General features: G+C 34.9%; 1 protein-coding gene across 1 annotated transcript in view; it reads right to left on the reverse strand.

Moving 5' to 3' along the window:
• Nucleotides 1-23,930, reverse strand: part of LOC148949178 (uncharacterized) — a 54,552-nt gene extending 30,622 nt beyond the window's left edge. The window contains exons 1-2 of the mRNA XM_089092857.1: nt 23,898-23,930; nt 1,512-2,303 (exon numbers count right to left, since the gene is read on the reverse strand). Of these exons, the coding sequence (XP_088948983.1) occupies nt 1,512-1,958 (447 nt within the window). The 5' untranslated portion in view covers nt 1,959-2,303; nt 23,898-23,930. The remainder of the gene's footprint in view (nt 1-1,511; nt 2,304-23,897) is intronic.
• Nucleotides 23,931-24,348: the final 418 nt, after the last annotated feature.

Consider the following 24,348-nt stretch of genomic DNA (forward strand, 5'->3'; position numbering starts at 1 on the left):
TGGCAGTCGACCTTCAATTTTCACCTGCGAAAACTAAACTCGATTCACAAAAGATGTGTGAGATCAATTGGAAAAAAATGAAGAGTATTTTCCACTGGAGTCACTCCACCAACTGCCATGCCTGACTTTTGTGTTTAAGTTTTTAGCTGACGAGCTGTCAGATTAATTTAATGTATTATTCGAAGTATTTCAGACTAGCATAATTTTCATACCCAATCACAATCAAACTTATACATACCTATTACCCTAACTGTACGGTTTGATTTTGCTCTAAATATAACATGTGCGAAGACATGGAATTTCATCCCAGAAGAGCTAAGAGTTTGCTTCATTTAAGAAAAGAATAAAAAATCATTTCTTAGAATTTTAAGAGAATTGTTAAATTTAGATGTGGCAAACAAATACTTTAAGAATAAATTAAACGTAATAGAATTAAGATAAGAATAATAAGAGTTTTATAAAATTCGAATTTTGATTGAATTAGTTTATTTTAATTTTGTATGGGGTACTTTTCCCTGGGGTTAACAGCAGAAAGGTATTTGGTTCTTGTTTTTTGTTTGTTTTTTTAATGAGAGGAAAGGTTGTGTCTGAGAGTAGGAGCAGTGACAGCTCAGCATATTAGGCTATGCTTAAAATGTCAATATTGTAGTTCCCGGCATCCAAGGATGGACTGGATATTTTGATTATATGATAGTTGTGTTTTTATTTGTTAATAAGCACATTTCGCTTGGTATGAAGAGGTACCAACTGCATTATGCAAGGAAACGTATTTAACTGCACGGCAAAATTTTCATCAATCACGCACTTAGAGATTTGCCTGAGATTGAGCGCTGTAGCCATTGGTATCTTGTCAGAGAACTCGCCAGTAGGTTGAAAGCACTGAGATTTGCAAGACATTCAGTGGGCAAGTTTGTTCTGAGTTTGTCACACCCAAACATTGTTTCTGAGAAAAACTCGACTACTGAGCTTTAGGTTATAGTCCAGATACTAGCCGGCTTCAATGTTTCATAGTTCAGGGAATCACCAAGCATTGATACTTTGAAACACGGTAGCTCCACGGCTCAACATTAGATTTAAAAAAGTATATTTAAAAAAAAAACCGCGGAGGAAAAAAATATTAAAACGAATACATAAATATATACTTTGGAAACAAGCATATAAATTAGGCAAGGGCTTCATCTACAAAGGCTGAAGGCCCATTCTTATGCCATAGTGAGCATACCGAAAAGAAGAGGGGTGTAAATGGCAGCCGCCCTTGTATACGTGCGTAGTAACTTAGGTGTCACATCTCTGAAGATAATAATTTTAGATCTAGCTCCATCTCCCCAAAACAAGGAAAAATAGTATATAAAACAACAAAAAAAACTCACAAGGACGCAAAAATTTACCAAAAATATCAGCTAGCACACACATTTTTCCTAGAAAATTAGCCAACATGCCCGGCTTTTACTTAAAAGGAAAGCTGTTTATAACTATCACAATAATATCGAATAAATATAGGAGTTGTTTACCTTATTGTTAATGAAAATGAATCCTAAATCATCAGTGAAGTCCATATACACATGGTCACCTAGTTCAAGTCCACTAGTGCCTCCTCTTGTGCTGAAAGATAGGTCCTGGTACAATGGCACATCTGTACTGCGATTAACATATGTAGGCAGCCTTGGAGCTTGCATATCCACGGGAGACCCATCCATATACACATGGTCACCTAGTTCAAGTCCACTAGTGCCTCCTCGTGTGCTGAAAGATAGGTCCTGGTACAATGGCACATCTGTACTGCGATTAACATATGTAGGCAGCCTTGGAGCTTGCATATCCACGGGAGACACATCCATATACACATGGTCACCTAGTTCAAGTCCACTAGTGCCTCCTCTTGTGCTGAAAGATAGGTCCTGGTACAATGGCACATCTGTACTGCGATTAACATATGTAGGCAGCCTTGGAGCTTGCATAGCCACGGGAGTCCCATCATGGTCATTTGAAGAATGAAAGCCTTGAGTAATATAAGGAACATATTCAGCACTTGTAGGATTATAAACTAGGGGATTATTTCCAATTGAGATGCATGCAGGATGTAAGAACAAATCGGGCACGGGTTGCAAAGGAACTGGTATAGCTGATGGTAAAGCTGGGAAGCACGGGTAAAGTCCATTAACTCCATTGTTAGGAAAATTATATATGGGACCTTCTACTTGGGGTTCAATTAGTGTCCTTTCCGGGTTAGATGGATGGAAATACTGGGTGTTTTGCCAAGATTCTTCAGCCTGGAGAAGAACTCCAAGATACCAGATAACTTCCTAGAAAAGTAAAAACATGTTGAATATACGAACTTTTAAAAGTGAAACTGTGATGTGTTTATGTCAGACTGATCTGACCTGGAATGAAACTCCAATGTTTTTTTTTTTTTCACGGAGAGAAGATGGAATAAAAAGGGTAAAGGGGTAAGGTAAAGGATACAGCAATAGACTCAACAGTCCAGAATCGCGATGAGGAGCTGATTGATTATTGACTTTAATCAATACTGAATAGTTTCACTCTTCTTGTCGTTATAAAACTGTCCTTCTCCTATTTTTTTTTCTGGAAAATAAAATAAATTTTTACTAACCGACTAATTTTGAAATACCTACGATAGAACAATGGATTGATTCTCTACCTGGCAGGACTGGCTCGGGGTTCGATTCCAACTGCTGCAAGGTTGGGTGACAGGCTTGCTACCTGGTCCTGTAAAAAGACCCAGTAACTGAAACATCAATTTGGCACCCTAAGCGCCATCAAAAGTTCTGGAGATCCTGTATCCTTTTATCCTCAATTTTAGAGTGCATATAAAAGAAGATGTAAAAAAAACTATCCAATGCCCAAAGGAGAGAGTTGGTAAAGGACAATAAAGCAGCTCAATTGGAATTGTTACTTGAAATGCTATGTCTAACAAGATTTTTCGACCCTTCATTTTCAGAGGCATCTGGGTCGAAAAGTCCTAAACTTCTACATTCTTGGTAATTTGTTACGTAATTCTAAATGAACAAAATTCTCAAGTTGTTTTTACAGAAAAAACTAAACGCAATTGAACTCAATTTGTGGTTAAATCTGATGGTGACTTTACAGAGACAAAGTGAATAACAGAAAATCCTATTGCGATAGTGATTGAACAAAAGCTTAGGAAATAAGCGATGCTAACAGTTTGTTAGTACATGACGATTCTACTAGGCCAGCATGACACAGGTGTAAGAGAGAGAAAGAGAGAGTGAGTGGAAGAGAGAGAGAGAGAGAGAGAGGGGGGGAGAGAGAAAGAGAGAGAGTATTACCTTTTTGGACCTAACACCTTTCTAAAAGAGTGATATGGGATATCCTACAATTGAAAAAATATCCTATGTCAAATGGTTTTCAGTAAAGGGTGGCGAAAAATGACGAACTAGTAAAAAGAAGATGACTTGTTTATTGGCAAAATTCTGATCCAGCATTTAGCTTCCTATTATTAGGTTTAATTCCATCCCAAGTCGCATTTCGTAGTAGCCTATTTGTAATCTTAGTGTTAGTCATAGTATTGCAGTATTAGTAGTCGTATTAGCAGCCGTAGTCGCAGTAGCATGCATCTAGTGTCCTTGCAAATATTTTGAACAAAACAGCCATCTCAAAATTTCCATCGGATATCTTTGAGGAAGTGTGGCTTAAAGGAGCATAAAAGGGGCTGGTTTCTCTCCAGTCCCTTTTGACTCTTGAAAAGGTCATTAGACCTTCAATTACCAATCGAATGAGCCCCCTCTAAAATTCCTACAAAAACTCCTTCCATACAAAGCGGCCTGGGAAAACAACATAATACACTGAAGCCTTATTTCTATTTACTCAGGCAGCGCCACGCTGCCTATGGTGATCCAGAAAAAAAAAACTCTGGACATCTGATCAGAATCGTTGAATTATGATAAGATACAAAAGTGTGCTAAGTTGATTGAGACATTCCAAGACAAAGTGTTTAGTGATCTAAGGCCAAGAAGATGGCCAATAACATTAGAGGAAAAGCCATAGCCTATAGGAAAAAGAAAAGTTTATTCCGCTATAATACTGGATACGTTTTCCAATTACATGTCACAATGCAGTTTTTGTTTGACATCAAAACTATCCACAGAAAGGACATTTTCATAGGTTGTTGTAAGAAGTTACAAAATCATAAGACTGTAAACGAGCATTCTGACATAAAAAAGGCTCAAAAATGAGTTTCTAAATATAAATTCAATTACTGACTAGAACAAAATCAATATCATCAACGATAAAAGACATGAAAATCATAAGAGAAAAGATTTTTTTTTCTTAATTTATGGATTGCACTCTGAATACACCTGACCATACCACTAACAATGACCGACTGTGAATAGTGCTTTAGGAAATTGATGGTAATAAAAACGTATTTGCCAACATCAATGTCTCAAGAAAGATTGAAGTCATTTGGAATTAATACCCCTGAAAATGAGCTAAAGAGGATAGTACTAGGCCTATAACTAAATCTGCTTGCCAAACCCAGAAAAATTCCTTTAACATTGGAAAGATATAATAATTTGACAACTTCTATACATGTTGAACAATAAAACATTTCCTTAAAAACTCATTTTTATTTTTAGAACTTAAATTTTCTGTTCATTTTAGCCTTCTTACTTTCCACTCAGCGATCTGTTTCTATTATTTGAGATATATTTTAAAGCCCATCAATGAGCTCACAGGCTTGAAAACGATATTCTAAATAACAGATAGAAGTTTTTGAAGCAAAATTACTACATATACGTATCATTGCATATTTATGATGAGGTCAGAGGAGCAGGGGTGTTAGGTTTGCCTCACACACCACCAGCTTAGGAACAGCCCTCCTCAAGGCACAGTCCAAGAACAGAATACTCATAGACCAGCTTGGAAATATCTTCTTTCTTTCAAATTAAGATTGATAGACCTGTCTTTACTAAATCTTTAAAGCCCTGTAAGTAGAAAAATAATAGAAGCAGTAGCATGCAAAACCCTCGGGTGTAAATCCATTCCTCGGCATTTCCTTAAGCTAGCTCACAAATAATTTGTAGGACCACACTGGCTATGAATGACATAATGAAATAAAAAACCCTTTCACAATTTTTTCATTACGCTAAGCTTGCTCAGCAGATGTTGAAGATAATTTAGAGTCCTTCAACTTCCCAAGGCCCCTAATTTGGCGAATAAGTCCATTCCTGACAGCAAAATTCACCAAGTTCATGTTTTAGTATTTTCATAATTAGAAATACAGTATTTTCGACGCTTGGTGCGACATTCATCACCCTCGACAGCTTCATGAAATACTCAAAAGCCCTTAAAGAGTCTTATTAAAATAAGTTTAACTTGAATATCTAAACAAATTTGTCCTGTAAATATTGTTTACTAGAAGTCAATAGCTAGGACATATAGAACATATGGTAATTATTATCATTGGATAGTTTCAGAAATCACAAATACAAAGATTAATATCGAAACTTCAAACAAAGTCTTTAAAAAATCTTAAAAAAAATTCTCAGACAGTTTGTTTGCTTATTTTCATAGCCAAAACACAATAAATATTGTCATTATTGATGCTCAGGAGATTAGTTCTCTTTATAATTTGATTGTATGCAAAATGCTATTTATTTAAAATATCTGTAACTTTAGAACATGTAACTTCAGAAATATAATGTAACTTAGACAGCAGAATGTAATTTTTTGCATGTCCATGTAAAAACTTTAAAAGCCAAACTTGAAAATCGTTTCTCTTTTTCTTACTTAAATAAGTCAGTACAGAGTTACAGAATCAGTCAGTCATTGTGAAGTCAAGTAAAATTACAATTTAGTAGCCTTTTGCCAACTTGGAAACTTCTTGAGCTAGGCTAGTGAACTTCCAGGAAAAGATTTAGAGTTCAAATTAGGGCCCTGAAAGATGTTTTGATTACTCAGTCAAAGACCTGACACCTCAGTCCAGGACACTGACTTTTCTTGAACTTTGAAATGTTTGGTTCTAAGGGAATAGAACCTTTAGAAATAAATTTCTCCCCAAATAAGGTCCAATGAATATGTTTTTCTCCTCTTAACTCTATCCTTTCTTGTGTAATTCGAAAGACACAAGGAACACTTGTCCCAACGTGAGAAAAATTGAAGTTGACTTTAACATTAAGCGGCGTTCACTAGCGTGTCTAGCTAGAATCCAATGTCTAGACACGTGTCTAGCCAGAATCCAATGTCTAGGCAACGACCGTTCACATGTAAAATTTGGTGCTTAGCTAAAACAACAAATTTAGTTTCAAATTGTCATTTCTAGCCAATCAACAGACCTTATGTGGACAAAACTTTCAAATATTATAATCCCTATTTTTACTGTCACAAGCTAAGGGATGAGATAAGCAAAACAATTGCCTTAGTGTGCTTCATTATTATGTCTGGTGTTGTATATTTGTCTAAAATGAAAAAAACCATTAATGAGAAAACAAAAATTAAATTTCAGTTTACAAATGTAAACAATAATGATGAAAATAGTGGATTCACATTCTGATTGGCTGTGATCGAAAACCCTAGATATTGAGTTCTAGAGACTAGAACTCAATGTCTAGCCAAGCGCCTTGTCTAGCGTGTCTAGCTAAGCGCTGAATTTTACTTGTGAACGGTTGTTGCCTAGACATTGGATTCTGGCTAGACACGTGTCTAGACATGGGATTCTAGCTAGACACGCTTGTGAACGCCGCTTTAGCTCAATTCCTAGGAGTCACTTCTATAATTCCAGAAGTCCAAAAAAAAAATGAACTTTTGAGCCCAAACTGAAACACAACTCAGGTTTTATTGAGATTTACTCTAGTAATTTTAATATGTGAGCTGGAATACAGTAAAATTTATCAATAAAAAGCCATGATTTAAGAACAATCCATGTTCTGTGCTGATTTTAACACCACACTTGCTAAAGGTACAGAAATTTGATATGGTGGGCTCTTGATTTGAGAAGCATATATCAACACTGTGTTGAAGTATTTTGTACTAGTACTATAGTTATGTACCAGCTCAACACTGTGTATTAAAGTATTTTGTATTAACACTATAGTTATGTTACCAGTTATATAGTTATAGTTACCAGCTTCCAGCAGGTAAAAATATGGCTTGAACTTCACATGAATCACTTTACTTAGAGTCTAACGAATGCAAGAAGTACCTACATTTAAGCTTACCATTGCAAAGTGAATGTACTGAGGATTTTGAAAATTTATAATTACTATATATGCAATATTTCCATACAGTTTTTAATTGCTCAAAAGTGGATTTCAGTGAACCCCCTGACGGCGATCCCAAAAAACTGCCCAAAACTAATTTCTGAGAGTAAGAAAAGTCTAAAATTAAAAATATAGGTCTTAAACCAGTAGTGATGTAAAATTTATTAATGTGAATGAGTTATATTGTTTTGGTTTGTCTTTGTAATAGGCAATCAATAAACGAAATAAAAGTTGTTTTTTTGCATAGTCGTCGTGACCATGTTTTGTGACAAAGATAAGACATTTCAGAAAATTCCACTGTGAAATCCCAACTATTTTTGAACAGTTTTATCAAACTTATGAGCATTTTGTGCATATATATCTTCCCTTAGCTCTCACAAACTCGGACGAAAACTGCTATTCAAAATATGCGTTTTTGCTCGTGATTTTTAGTTTCGTTTTGGCATGCTTTTGATTTTGACAAGCTAATTGTGATGACTGTTGAAGTGATTTTGCTTAGATTGCAAGACAAAATTTGCAGTGTGCACAAAATATAATCTTGCAAAAATGCTGGTAATTTTACAACTCTGTGCAGAGTCTGAATTTGACTGCAAATCTTATGTAAGGCAAGACCAAGTGATGCAAAAGCTAATACTAATTCAAATACAATTTATACAAAATTTTTCTTTCCAATTTGTGGTATTAGTTCGGCAGACTCAAAATTAGAAAGTTCCAACAAAATAATTATGGCCGCAGTCAAAATGTGTAGTGCATTTCACAGCATTTTGCAATGATGGCAGTATGTTTCCAGTAGTTAATTAAAACTGAATTTTAATTTACAATGAAAAGTAACAACTTAATCCAACTTGGGTCAGATGCAAAAACTCAAAGTGTGTCAAATAAAATTTTGCAAAATTTTCACAACCGAGTGCAAAAACATACTAAAGTTATAAATTTTGAATTTGATAAGCATTAAGTACCATATCAAACTCTTTGTAAACAAAACACTCACAAGCTAGGAGGTGGAACATAGAAAATGGCAATTAAATCCAGTAGATTATCAGTCATTTACATTTAATTCAGTGAGCAATCCCTTCTATTTGGTAAAACTGAAGACCTGTTTGTGTTATCCCAATGTTACAAACAAATTTCTGTTTATGCAGAGATAAAGAATTTTTATCAATTAACAAAAAGCTTTTACTAACAATATGAAAAATCTACAAATTAAGTGAAAAATAAAAATAGGCTTTTGTATGTGACCAAAATTTAAAACAGCACTTCAAAACTCACGACAAGCATAAAAATGAAATACAAAACTTGTAACAGAAAAACAAAATCCTTTCTCAAGGTTCAGATTCAGAGAAAATTTCAAAATTCATTTTCATTCTTAATTTTATTTGCATGTTGTACCCAAAATTCACCAGTCTCTTATAGAATATCCATAAACATTCAGAATCTGGTTTTTTCACCTCTTTTATGATGTAGCTGTAACACACCTTCTTATTTCGGATGGCAAGTCAATAAGGAAAAGGTACCAACTCTTGCTAAAAACAACAAGGATACATTGGCTAGAACCTAATGAACTAGTACCTTTTTCAAGACTTCAATCCCTATTTTGAAATCTTTGTTATCATCTTAGAGAGGAATATAAGGTTTTGAAATAGCACTGAAAATATTTGAAATTTTTACTTGAAGCCAAGTTGCTTGAAGAGTTTAGCTTCAAATATGACATGAGGCAGTTCTCGTCAAATGAGAAACTATCACATCACAGGGGAAAATGGTGAATCCCCCAAACAAAAATGTCTCTGGTTATTTGACGGGTTCTTGGTTTTAGCCTGAAGCACGTAACTGCCCCACCTCTTGAAGAGAAAGTATGTTAATTTTTTTTTTTTTTTGGGGGGGGGGGGGTCCTAGCTCTCAAAATCCCTTACAGTGAAATTTATAGATCTAGGTAGGTTTACTATTTCATTACATTTAATACATTTATTGCTTGGAATGGATTCTAAATAGAACCAATCACTCTAGGAATGCAGTTTTAGAAGATGTCTTGAGATTACTATTAGCTTGCTGTCATCTTTAAATATCTTAAATTCTTAATCTTTTGAGCAAAAATATTACACTACAGCTCAATTACAAAAAAAAAAAAAAATTCAGAAAGGCTACACTAAAATAGTTGGTAAATCACATCAAGGACAAATGACATTTGACTTTACAGATAAAACAGTGGACTAAGGTGGGGAATTGGATAGTTTTGTTAAGATTTATGGATGGGATATCTGCAGCCATTTCTGCCTACTGAACTTGTGCAGACCCATTTTTACAAATCTTTACATGACTAGAAAGGCTCAGGTATTTGCTCTACAAAGACACTCTGAACAAATGGATTTAGAATAAGACATTTTTTTTTCATGAGTTACAGTTAGCTTAACACTGAGGTAGGCTCACTTCCCAGTCGAGGGGTCGGGTTTCAATTCAAAAAGAGGTGTAGGCTTCAAGGGCACATCAATTCGAGTTATGGCCCTTTTATACAAAGACATTCCAGGATGAGTCTTCTTTGCAAAAGTTTGTTGATCAAACATGCTTGCTACCCTGTGCTTAAGTCTTTGAGAAAAACATATTTCTTTTCTAGGAAACTCTTTCTCCTAGGGAGCTAAACAGTACCCTTAATTTAGTCAGCCAAGCATATTTTTGTATGTTCGTGAACATTAGGACTATGTAATTATGTACAGCTTTTAAAATGTAGGGAGGTAAAGAAGAGCAACTGGAGAAAATTAGACTTCCAATCCTGTGTTATACACCTCTCATAGAAATATATTCCATGACAAGACTTGTTTGCAAAAGTTCGTTGATCAAACATGCTTGCTACCCTGTGCTTAAGTCTTTGAGAAAAATATCTTTCCTTTCTAAGAAAATCTTTCTCTTAGGGGCATTAACCTAAACAGCACTCTTAATTTAGCCACCCAAGCATATTTTTATTTGTTTGTGTACATTATGTACAGCTTTTAGGGTGTAGGGAGGTGAAGATGAGCAACTGGAGAAAATTAGATCCCCAACTCTGTGTTATAGACCTCTTATAGAAATATATTCCATGACAAGACTTCTTAGCAAAAGTTTATTCATCAAAAACGCCTTCTACCCTATGCTTAAGTCTTTGAGGAAAATTAATTAAAAAAAAAACTCTTCTTCATTAACGAAACAGAAACGAACGAAAATCACTACAAACAAGAGTTTGGGTACCGCAGCCTTCTCTCACTGTAAAAATCTAAGACCTACTGCGTCATTGGCGCTTTACTGAAAACTATATGGGTCTCAAACAGTCTTGGAAAGTATAAACAAAATCAAATTGAATATTTGATATATGATGATATTATTTGTTAAAAGATCCATCAGTGAAATTAATTTCACTGTAATTTTATTTTCATTTTCAATGCTGTAAGAACTGGAAAAGAAAATATTTGTAATATAGTTTGTTTTCGGTGAAGCGCCAATGACGCAGTAGGTTTTAGGTTTTTACAGTTAAGGAAGGGGGCAGTATGCAATCTACCAGGGGGGTGTCAACCTTGGAGTTTTTATTATCTGATGTTTTAACTATTTTTAACAAAATGGCTATCTCAAAATGTTTATCGGATGGGTTTGGAGAATAGGGCGTGATGGGGAGGGGGGGGGGGCTAATTGCCCTTCGATATCTTTGAATCTTTAGAAGTGAACTAGAACTTTCCATTTTCAATCAAATTAGCTCTCTCTAAAGTTTATACAAGCATCCCTTTCATAAGAACCATATACGACCCCAGGACATCACTTACAACGCCTACCCCCGGGCCCTGGGGGGGGGGGTGGCGACACAGTTTTTGTTATCTAATTTTTGAACTATTTAAAAAAAAGTGGCAATCTCAAAATTTGTAGCTGGGGGGTTAGGGGAAAAAATGGCGTAGGAGGATAGGGGCTAGTTGCCCTCTGATCTCTTGACTTTTAAAAAGTGAACTAGAACTTTCAATTTCCAATCAAATGAGCCCTCTATGAAGCTTATACAAGCATCCCTTTCATAAGAATCATGCATGCCCTTATGGCATAACTTAGAACCCCTGCCCTCAGGCCCTGGGGGGGGGGTTGAATCAACACCGGAGTTTTTCTTATCCGACCTTTGAACTAGTTTTAACAAAATTGCTATTTCAAAATTTCATCGGATGGGTTAGGAAAAAAAGCGGGGGGTGGGTTATTTGTCCTCGGATCTCTTTTGACTCTTAAAAAATGAACTCGAACTTTCAATTTCCAATCAAATGTGCCCTCTCTGAAGTTTATACGGCCATCCCTTCCTTAAGAACCATATATGCCCCCAGAGCATAACTTACAACGCCTGCACCCGCGCCCTGGGAGGGGGCGACACGGGAAATTTTGTTATCTGACCCTTGAACTATATTTATTGGACTATAAACTATATAATAGTCCAATAAACTATAATGGACTATTTAACTATATGAACTATAAAATGGTTATCTCCAAATTTTCATCTGATGCATTTGGGGGGAAAGGGCGTGGGGGGGGAGGTCAGCTGCCCTCTGAACCCTTTTGACTCTTAAAAAGTGAACTACAACTTTAAATTTCCAATCAAATGAGCCCTCTCTGAAGTTTATACAAGCAGCCCTTCCATAAGAACCATATAGGCCCCCAGGGCATAACTTACAACACCTGCCCTGGGGCCCTGGGGAATTATGTCGACACTGGAGTATTTGTTATCCGATTTTTGAACTGTCGCCAGCATATGTGCGAATATGTGTGATAAATAAATAATTTGAAAGCATTCTCTCTGACAATTGACAATGTGACTATAATGTGTCAATAAACAAAAAAAAGTTAGAAAATTGTTTCTAATTTATAAGGATTATCTTTACAAAAGCAGTCAAAACCCAATGCCTAGATTAAGCTACAGAAAATTGTTTGTATTTGTTGAATTTTTGCATTACCTGTTGTACCTGTTGAATTTTTGCATTACCTCTCACCTTGGCTCTCACCAAATCTAACAAGATGTGTATTAAAATTACACAGAACATTTTCTTCTGAACTTTTATTTTCTTTGAGATGTTTTACAAAGAAGCAGAAGCTCTGTCTTTTCCAAGCTAGTGTTAATGAAAGTTGTAAAAATTCCGATTTGATGTAAGCAATAACATTTTGAAAAAAAAGGCTGTGCTTTCATAGCTTAATGGGAAATTTGATGAAACTACAATTTTCATACCATGTGAGAACTAGACATCACCAAATCTAATGCCAATGCACATAAAAATTGCATAATTGTTTGTGGTAATTTCTGGCATTTGTGTGGCATATGCCCTAAAAAGACAAGGATTTCTTGGGATTTTGTGCTCAGAGTAAGAGTCACTCTTACTCTGATTAGAATCACTGAATAGAATCAAGCATTGCCCTGTTTGTATATCAAAATAGAGAACACAGCATATTTTTTTTTTTTTTGATTTGATAACCGGGTTTATTCAAGAAAATACACGACAAAATACATAAAGAAAACACTAAAAAAAAAGCAATACAAAAAAAATAAAAAAATAACCCTCTGGGAGCTTTTGCTTGTTTGGAGTAATCCCTTAAAAATAGGAATACAATATTAGAAGACCAGTTCTTATTAAATCTAATGACTAATTCCTTATAGTTTATGCATTATTTGTATTCTATTTTTTCCTCCTAAGTTTTGCGTCTCCAATGTTGGCTAGAATAAACAGCCTTCAGAACAATTAAATAAAAAAAACAAGTTTTTTAAACTGAAAGTAAGGAGCGACATTAAAACTTAAAACGATCAGAAATTATTCCGTATATGTAAGGGGCTTTCCCCACCTCAACGCCTCGCTCTTTACGCTAAAGTTTTTTATTGTTTTAAAAAATAAAGTTTTGAGACAGAGTAAAACTTTAGCGTAAAGAGCGAGGCGTTGAGGAGGGGAAAGCCCCTTCCATATACGGAATAATTTCTGATCGTTTTAAGTTTTAATGTCGCTCCTTACTTTCAGTTTAAAAAACTTGTTTTTTTTATTTAATTTGTGAACGTTTTTTAATTAATGCAGGTTTTGATTTTGGCTCACCGTGCATGAATAATTAAAACGAAACTTGCATATTAATTGTAGTTTTACTTGGTTAAATGGCTTTCTCAAAAGTTGTTTAATTTTTTTCACGAACGTTTTTATTAGTAATAAATATACGTAACTTACGAATTAACTTACGTAACAAACTTCCATATTCATATATTTTTAATACGCATATTAGGGGGTTTGCCCCCTAGTCAATACCTTGCTCTTTAAGATAAAGTTCAAATTTTGTTCCAATTCTTTAAAAATGACCCCTTAATCACAAAGGCCGTTAATTAGAATAGATAGCTCTTTTGAAAGCACTAAAAAAAAACTACAGCGTAAAGAGCGATGTATTGACTTGGAGGAGACCCCCCTTATATACGTAATAATTCTTGCTTGCTTTAAGTTCTAATGTTGCTTCTTGCTTTTAGTTGAAAAAACTTGTTTTTTTAAATTTAATTTCTGATCGTATTTTAAATAATGCTTGGAAATCCGGCGCCCCCTTCATAGAAATGTCCCTTACCCCAAAGAAACATCCTCCACGGAAAGATTCTCCCGAGTAACCCCCTCGTTCAGCCCCCCCCCCTACCAGAAAAAAATTCTTCCTGAAAATGTCTGTATACTTCCCAATAACCAATACAATATATAAGCAATGGGCAAAGTTCATAACTTGCAGCCCTTCCCCTGGGAACTGTGGGGGATTAAGTCATCGTAAAAGACATATTTATTAGATTTTCTGACTATGCTGAACGAAATGGGTATGTCGAAATTTTGATCAGGTGACTTTGGGAAGCATACGAGCGTGGGAGGGGGCCTAGGTGCCCTCCAGTTTTTTTGGTCACTTAAAAGGGGCATTAGAACTTTTGATCTCCGTTCGAATAAGCCCTCCTACAATATTCTAGGACCACTGGGTCAATACGATCACCCCTGGGAAAAAGAAAAAAAACAAACAAACAAACAAATAAACACGCGCCCGTGATCTTTCTTCTGGCAAAAAATGCAAAATTCCACATTTTTGTAGATAGGAGCTTGAAACCTCTACAGTAGGGTTCACTGATACACTGAATATGATGGTGTGATTTTCATTAAGTTTTTATAACTTTTAGGGGGTCTTTCCCCCTTTTCTCGAAAATCAGCAAAATATTCTCACGCGCGGAACTTTTTATGGGTAAGATTAAACTTGATAAAACTTATATATTTGAAATTAGAATTAAAATATGATTCATTTGATGTATCTATTGGTATCAAAATTCCGTTTTTTAGAGTTTTAGTCGCCATTGAGCCGGGTCGCTCCTTACTTACAGTTCGTTACCACGAACTGTTTGAAAAAGGCTTATATCAAATGAGAAACCAAAAAGATCCTTTTAGTGGATCTTTATCTACTTGTTGCACTCTTAAAAAGCTGCATAATAAAAACTAGAAAAATGGGGTTTTGTCCACACTTTTCAATTTTTCTAGTAAGAGGAAATTATCCCTTTTGTATCTTCTCTTCTATGCAAGCATATGCAGTTTCTTCAACAAAAATATTTTATTAAATGATATCTTGTTGTTTAAGCTTGTTTCTGAATATGGAACTACTGTAAGTTACTAAGCAACTTTTGAATTAACAATGTTACATGTGTAGCTTTTTGGAATTTGTGTTTAAATACCCAAGCATTAGGCAAAAAAAATCACTGGTACTGAAAGAGAACTCTAGAAAAGAAGTAAACATAAAATATGTTGATAAAATAGCCAAAAAGAGCTGCAGTGAACTGTTAGTAAAACGGCAAGGGGGGTTGCTCCCTAGTGTTGGGCGATATTCAATATCGATATTTATATATCGATGTGTCGACCTAAATATCAATACCGAAACGTAAATATCGATATCAAAAACGATATTGTGAATTTTTGTCATTTTTAACTTTTTCTGACATCTAATGGTGAATGTCCAGCCGAAAACATTCAACAAAATAATTGATGCATAAATGGCAGAGAAGAAGAGCAATAACGCATCCAATCCTTGACCCATACATACTGATACATAGCCTGCTCTCAAACGCAGGTTATGCTTAGTGAGGGAGGACTCTCAAATGTGGATGAGAACCTCCAAAAGGCTTTGCTGGATAAATGCCTTATAGGTTGTTAAGCCTTGGTCTTATCACACCCGTCACATCTTGATCCAAGTTTCAAGAAAACGTACATCATTCTTGAGTCACCATTAGAAAAGCTTTAGGAAAGGTCCTATTTGTATTGTATACGAGATAAGTGCATTAAAGTGATAAGTACTATATACAAGAATAACATAGCCGCGGTTAAGGTAGGAAATGAGGTGAGTAGCTGGTTTTGTTTTAAGTCAGGAGTTTAGCATTTAAGTTCTATCCCATTTATAAGGATATTTTGATGAACTTTGTCCTGAAAAGCACAGCAAAGGGAATGGGAGAACACGGAATCAATTGGGGAGGTAAAACTCTCCTAGACTTACATTTTGCCAATGATTTGAGCCTCCTAGATGAAAATGTTGGCAACGTGAGTGAGTTTTCATTGTGTAAGAATAAGTTTGAAAATTAATGTTAAGAAGACTAAGTTGCTAAGATTGGGAGTAAGTGAAAGTGAAGAAGTGACGTTGGCTGAAGTGTGGGCACTCCAAAAGGCAGAGGAGAATTTGCTGGATGTTTAAAGAGAAATTGCCAACAGATTGTTTTAGGTACCCAACTGAATGAACGTTTCCCAAACAGTAGACTGTACGAAAAAAGTCGCTCAATCTCACCTTTTAGGGCTGTAATGAGGACTGTAACATGTTCAGCTGATGAGGGATAACAACTTGTTTAAGATCGTCCTTGTGGTCAACCCTATAGAGCCAAATAAAAAGCAGGTCTTTCCCAAAAAGGGGTGGATTGATGTCTTGAGGAAAGAGTTAAAGGAAACAAACTTTTTGGGAGGTAGTAAAGAGGGAGGCTTTGTATAAATGGGATGAAGGAGCATGCGTTTCTGTTTTGGTCTCAGGCGGCTTGGTGCTGCAGTGAGTTGTTGTTTTTTGACAATCTTCTCCTAGTTGAGAGTAAAATTGCAAGAGGATTGGATTTGACCTTGTTGGCTGCTGAATCTGAATCAGAAGTCATGTAACAGTTGCTTTGATTCAGCCACGACAGAATAAAGCCAGTATGTGAGGTTTCACGACGAAGTTTTAGTAGTCAGCACAAGACATGCTTCGCTGGCAGCCAAATCTATCATGGCTCTGGAGATTTTTAATAGGGATCTACTGGCCAATGAAGACTGACCCTCTTAAGTCGCGGGGGTGTGTTATGGCTCGGCTTAGGAGTAAAATAGAATACTAGGAGACCCAAATTTGTATCCTGGCAGTAAGGAGATCAGAGACGTTGAAGTTTTATGTCTGAGTTAAAGAGGTTTTTGGTTTTGAATACTGTTTTAAATTATATTTACCACCTGAGATACTAGGGACATGGTTTTGTATTTGTGTAAATTGTCTACCATTAAAATAGAAAAAAAAGGTTTTCGAAAGAAAAGGGTGGACTCAGAAACGAAATACTTTTGCCCTATTATACAGGAGCTGATGATGTGGCACACATTCTGGCTAGGTGATAGCAGCTCTCTGATTTAACAAGTAGATTTTTTGAAGGTGATGCCCTTGAGTTCCCGGGGATCTGACAGACGACTTTAAAAAGAATAATTATTTAGGTTTGTAAATATGCTACTGAAGTGACAAAGAAAGGAGAGCGGCACATTATTTTTAGGGGGTGGGGGAGTGATGATTATAATTTGTGTTATTTTTGTAGTGTATATTATAGAATAATGTGTTGTATCACCTTGTCAGGTTTATAATGAGAAAAACAACTGTAGGTATGATATATTTATGTTGAAAGAAAAAGAAAGTAATATAAGTTTGTGTTTTTTTATTCTTTTTTTTGCTGGGAGGGGAGAGTAGATTTGTGTCACTATATTGTGACTTGAATTTTCAAATACTGTATTTAATGGCCTTGTTCTGTTTATAATAAATATTTCTATGGGGTTTCAGAAATATCCATACAAGGTTGCCAATGAATTAAGGTCCATGGCCGAGACCAGTGTCCTTTATAAAAGTGTTTTCCAAGGCTGCTAAGTAAATCACTGTAAGGCAGAATCAACTCACAGCATTGATGTGTTGCTGTTTATTTTTCTTATTCCTGAGTAATTTAAATTTTGGGTTTTTGTGTTATTCATTTATGTAGTCGAAGTTTGTTTTTATTGTTTTATTTTAAATTGTTCAAAGTTTGAAAAAAAAACAAAAAAAGCTGTTTATTTACAATTTTTGTCACTGAACTTTCTCAAATCCATGAATTAATCTGAGTAGAAAAACTGAATCGAAATATAGATACATCAAATATCAAAAGTAAAAATATCAATATATTGATATATTGGCTATTCAGATTATCGCCCGACACTAATGCCCCTCCAATAGTAACCACAATAGTAGGCTCAATAGTAACCGAAACTCTAAAAAACAGAATTTTGATATCAATAGATACATTGAAAGAATCAGATTTTTATGCTGATTTTAAATATATAAGTTTCATCAAGTTTAGTCTAACCCATCAAAAGTTACGACCCTCAGAAAATTTGCCTTATTTTCAAAAAAAAGGGGGAAAGACCCCCTAAAAGTCATAAAATATTAATGAAAATCACACCATCAGATTCAGTGTATCAGAAAACCCTACTGTAGGGGTTTCAAGCTCCTATCTGCAAAAATGTAGATTTTTGTGTTTTTTTGCCAGAAGAAATATAAGGGATGTATGTTTATTTGTTTTTTTTTTTAAGGGGTGATTGTATCAACCCAGTGGTCCTAGAATATCGCGAGAGGGCTCGTTCGAACGGAGATTAAAAGTTCTAGTGTTCTTTTTAGGTGACCAAAAAATTGAAGGGCAACTAGGCCCCCTCCCAAACTTATTTTTTCCCAAAGTCACCGAATCAAAATTTTGAGAAAGCCATTTTGTTCAACACAGTTGAAAAATCTAATAACTATGTCTTTGAGGATAACTTAATCCCCCACAGGCCCCAGAGGAAGGGCTGCAAGTTATGAACTGTGCCCATTGTTTACATATAGCATTGGTTATTGGGAAGTATACAGACATTTTCAGGGGGGATTTTTTCTGGTGGGGGGAGAGGGAGAAGGTTATGTGGGAGGAACTCTCCATGGAGGAATTTTTCACGGGGGAAGGAAAGTCTCCATGAAGGGGGCACCGGATATCCTAGCATTATCTTAAAAACGATCATAAATTAAATAAAAAAAACAAGTTTTGTAACTAAAAGTAAGGAGCAACATTAAAACTTAAAACAAACAGAAATTATTACGTATATGAGGGTTTGCCTCCTTCAATACCTCACTCTTTATGCTAAAGTTTTTTTTTGTACTTTCATAACAGCTATTAATTTGTGATTCAGGGGTCATTCTTAAAGAATTGGAACAAAATTTGTACTTTAGCATAAAGAGCAAGGTATTGACAAGGAGGCAAACCCCATCGTATACGTAATAATTTCTGTTTGTTTTTAAGTCTTAATGCTGCTCGGCTGCTCCTTACTTTCAATTGAAGAAACTTGTTTTTTTTTATTTAATTTCACAAAGAGACTCAATCTTGTAAGTTAATAACTGGTAAGTTTTTTGGAGAGGTAATTAATTTACTTGCTAAAAGAAGCAAATATCGTGAGATTCCTCAATCAAAAGCACCAGTAGTGCCAGGTAATTCGCCTGGTTATAGGCAAAGTTTTTTTTTTTTTTTTTAACTGGCATTATGAACAAAATACTGATGAGAAATAAATTTAAAAAAAAAATCAACATAATTAGCAAAGTTTGTGAATATAAATGAGGACTGTATCTAGAGATTAGGCGGTGGGGCTTGTATTCAATTGTAAAGTTTGTTCAATTGTAATACTTGTGTACATGGCCTTTTCTGAACTAAGCACTTAAATAACAAAAGAATAGTTTTATTTGATTTTCTGTTCAATACTATTTCCAAATGTAAGGGTTGCTATCAGGACAATTGCACACAAGCCCCCTTCACCAATGGGTCTAAATAGGGTAAAGGGACCAATGATTTGACAGTTTTTGTAAAAAAAACAAAAAAAAAACAGTTTTTCTACTCTGGAAGGCTGAACTTAAGACTTTTGGTTTGAAAAGGGTTTCAATATGTAGGAAAAAACATCCAGGAATCTTGCTCTTTGATTAGAAGTTATATCAGAAAAGGATACAAAACCCTGATTTTCTGAAATTGGACCATTTTCACCTACAAATTCAACAGAACAAAATTTACCTGTTTTCAACATTAGTTGGAACCCAATTCAACACATGTCAAAATACTTGGGGAATGCTTGTGGGCAGATCCTTGTGCATTTGGCATGCCTATTCTTTTTACTTTATTTCTTTGTTTCTCTTCAACTTTGTTTAATATGTAGGCTAAATATAGAACACAATTCAGATTTCAGATAGTGGAAGCAAATAAACTGAATAAATTGTCTCAGGTATAGGAACAAAATTGGATAATCATATGGAGTGTAACTGTGTACCCTAAGTCAGATGCCTTTTTTCTTTTTTTCACATTTTTGCATATAGGCCACAAGAATAGTATCTCCAAATGCTATCTGGAATGGCCCAGTTCCTCTCATCTTTAATGGTCCAGCAAAGATTTCTTTGTTGTTCACACTGGAAATGTCAAAATTTGGCCATTTCAGAATTAATCTGCCATTTTAATCCACCTTAAAAATTTTAGTTTTGACTATCCTTTGTCTATAAAGTCCAGAATCCTTGAAATATGCATGCCCAACTTAAGATTGTCAGAAACTTATGAAACCAAGGAGTTTAACATGTTTCACTAGCATTTTGGGTCAGATGGGGTCTAAAAAACACAGGAGTGGATTTCAAGAATTTTAAACAGTTTATTTTTATTATTATTGACTTAGTGGAATTTACGTTTGTAATTCTTAGCCTTGTCCTAAACATGGGTAGGATTTTGTTGGGGCCACTTTTGATATTTTTATGACATACTTCAAGGATCAGCAGGTAATCTACACATTAACACCTTTGAGGGAATCTCTTACCAATTTCATTAACCAATGCTAGATATAAGAGTGGTCCTAACAAGTTTCCTTAAGGAATTCTACACCAAATAGGGAGGGGATCAGAGAGAGCATTTTTGTATTTTACAAATTGGGATCTATTTGAAAGAAAACATATACCAAATTTACTAAAAGAGGATCTACTTTAAAGTTATACAGTGATAAATGAAATAGGGTGTTGAGATCAACCAACTCAAATGATCAAAAATATGAACATGGTATGAGGCCAAGTAGTAGTTCCTCAGATAATGGAAAAATCTAGTATCTAGCGTCAAATCAGTTAAACAACAATTTAATAAAAACCTTTTTCAAACTTTTTTTTTCAGTGAAATACAATTAGAAATAATAATCATCAAAATCTCTTGTTGTTGAAAAAGTACCTGTAAATTTGACAACTGTTTTTGTCAGAGGACCCTTGAATTTTGACACCAATTGTTTCTCATTTGTTTTACATGTTCAGTGAAGTTTCAACAGAGTCACCTATATTTCAACCAGGCCTGTTGCTTTCTGTCGAAAATTTCAACAAGGTTACTGCAAGATATTCTCAAAAGAAATGAATCCCATGATAGAAGCCAATATCTATGTTTGAATTTGGCAGAAGGAAAATTTTTAGTCATCCTTGCATTCCACTACATCAGACAAGAATTTTCAACACTTGGAACATAGTTTTGTCAATATAATATTAGCTGTAATTTTTATTTGATATTATCAAGAAAAGGCCAATTAGAGAAGATCAGATGTATTTTGATGCATTGGTGCTGATCCCAACTTTTTTTGCAAAGAAATAACCAAGTAATGACAGTTTGAATACTACATGGTTCAAAAATTGTCAGGAGCTCATTTTGTGTCAAAAACAGGAAACTTAATGAATTGAATATTCTTTTCTTATCTCAGTGTATTAGATATAGTATCCATGTTTTGCATTGTCAAAATATAATGGCAGCTTCAAAATGCGGGGTTCCAAGTCACAACTAAACAGAGTTATCCTGTTATAAGGAAAATTTTGACAGTGGTTCAAAAATTGTACTGTCAAATCATTGGTACCTTTACCCTGTAGCACAGTGCTATATAGGCTACAACTTTGCTGATTTTCTTGGGTTCTTTAAGAGTTAGCATTGTAAACCAACTGCTGATGAGAAATAGAATGAGAAGTAGCACAAACCAACAAAATCAGCAATGTCTTACTTAACAAGTCTAAAGCAAGATTACTCTTATGAAGGAAATGCTATAAGCCTAATACCAGAAAAAATGTACAAATCAATACTCTTTTTAAGTAAAATTCTAGATGAGGGACTTATGACTCTCTTGTAAAATGATTGTGTTTAGAGATTGCCAGTTTCAAGAATGAATTCAGAGCCTAAATTATGCCCTGAATATGTATTTTTCAGGTTTATGTCTCTACCTTTAGCCTATTTGTAAGGCTTGGAAAATATTTAGAAGACAGTCCTATTTCACTAAATCTAGTGGAACTTAGGAAAAAATTACTATTCCTTAATACTGGGCTGAGTCCACTTTTCTTTGACTCTAGGTTGTGATAACACACTCTTAATGATTTGAGCAGGATTTTAGGTAGTATCAGAATAGCATTCTAGCTCTAAAGAAGGAAACAATATAAAATTCTGAAAACCACTTCAAAAATTCTAAAATAGTTACTTATTTCAGTTCTTAAGGTGTCCCAGTAAACTTTATCCCCATCCCACAATGATCAAATTTATAGGCTACCCAAAATTATATTTATGCATTGAGTTTTCTATAGCCTATGCTGACTCTTTTCCTCAAATTCATTTAATGGCAAACAAGCAGAATTTGGCATGTGGAAAGTTAAGTTTTATATATATATATATATATTTTTTGGGTTATATATTTAACCATTAGGAGGGAAGAGTTAGTTGGTGCACCTTAAGAAATGAAATAGCCTAGCTGGGCTATTCTATTTCTAGCTGGCCTAAGTATTTTTAGAATTTTTAAAGTCATTTTGAGAACTTAGTAGCACCTCCTTCTTGAGAGCAGGAATGCTATAGGCCTACTAATACCCTTTAGGCCATACTAGGATTTAAAGAATGTTATTTTGGAAAGGTTTCTCAATAGGGAATTAATCTTTTCTCATTATAGCCTAGGCCTAGTGTCTTGTTTAGAGAAAAAACCATTCAGTAAAATTACCATTTAAGCCTAGGTCTACATCTGGCCTTATTAGGGGGTGGGGGTGGAACACAAAAGCCAGTGAAGCCTAGTGACAGTTAGGCTAAGCCTAGATGGAAATAGTGGCCTTTTTGAATGAAGAATCAAATGGTAGGCTACCACTGTTTTGCTATTAGCCTAAAGTGATTAGATCAGTCAAAAGAGTATTACCCCATAAAATTCTCCTTTAGCTATGTTTGGCTATCTTGGAAAGGGTTTAGGCTAGGAAAATGAAACTTTCAGGGATGATTCTATAGGCTAAAGTATGTCCTGGGAAAATATTTTGAAGTATATACCTCTACTCCTTCTCCCTCTAGAGGTTCCTGACCTTTAAAATATGTGTGTTAAAGAAGTGAAACCATGCAAAATAGATCATCTGCTGGTAAATTTCTACCAAATCATATTATTGACTTTTACATAAAATGAATATACTGCTCAGTGCCTTTTTTTTATGCTGATTATGAATGTAGTAATCATTTCTATCGGAAAGGAATTTCAGCCCCCCCCCCTATATCGGATCTGGTTACATATATGGGACCTCAAACCTACACAGGAAATGGAATATATAGGGGGGGGGGGCTAGAACTCATTTACGAAAGAAATTTTTATTATAGGCCTATTTTCTATAAGCATAAAAAAAAGGAATCGGATGGTGTATTAACTTTATTCAAAACTCAATAATATGATTTGGTAGAAATTTACCCATCTGCTTAGATGAAGCAGCCTACAACAAAAATTTTTTCAGCTTTACAAATTTGCTCAATCCTAATTTATCAGGTTTTAAATATATCAAATACATTTCCTAAATTTTGAAAAAAAACCATTGACATGGCTTAAAATTCTACTCAAATAACAGGAATTGCATTTTCAAAACTAAAGCCAGAGAAAAACAAACTGATAGCCTATGGCCTAACTGAAAATTAACATAAAATGCTGTTTTGTCAAAATTTCAATAGGTATAGACCTATAATGTAGGCAAATTTCAGGACCCTCTAGAGGGAGAAGGAGTAGAGGTAGGTACTTCAAAATACCTTCCCTGGACATACTTTCAGGGATGGGCCTGTAGACCCATCCCTGAAAGTTTCATTTACCTAACCTAACCCCTTTCCAAGATAGCCAAAAGTAGCTGAAGTAGAATTTTACCTATTGCCTTAATAACTTTTTGCAAGTAAGCAAGCAATTGCTAAACTGCAATAGCCTAGGCTATCAAAAATCTTTTTGGCCTCATGAATAAGAATAGACCTAAGCTAGGGAGGAGACGGAAGTAGCCTAAGAGCTCAAAAACGTGATTTCAGGCTTCAGATCTATTCCAAGACTACAAAAAAGCACTAAATAAGATTTTTCTGCCTCTAACTTATAAGTTAAAACTTATACAAGATGCCGAAAAGATCTAACGACCTACAACTTTTAAATATAAAAAATAAGCCTACTTGTTCGTCTCCCATCTTATGATCTGACTGTAAATGAAATAATAGATGGTGTAAAAGGATATTTACTTAAAAAAAGGCACCTCCCACTGGGAGGCTTCGGAGTGGGGCGGCTGTGGGAGACAGAAAACTGCATCAAGGATAGCCCAAGGAGGATGAGAAACAGAGGAGAACGGAATCTTTGACTCTTACACTAAATGAACAATAATTGTATATAGCCTATGTATATGTATTTATTTATCTGTAAATACTTTTATTTATCTTTTGCCTTTATCTAATTTGTATTTTATTTATTATCTTCTTAAGAACGGTGCTATAATTATTTCTGAAAATTGGTATGCTACTGTTACCATTTTCGGTGTGAAAAAAAACGATCTA

This window comes from Artemia sp. Qi Xiang Cuo, chromosome 8 (genome assembly GCF_049724085.1).
Source record: "Artemia sp. Qi Xiang Cuo chromosome 8, ASM4972408v1, whole genome shotgun sequence".
Lineage (NCBI taxonomy): Eukaryota > Metazoa > Arthropoda > Branchiopoda > Anostraca > Artemiidae > Artemia > Artemia sp. Qi Xiang Cuo.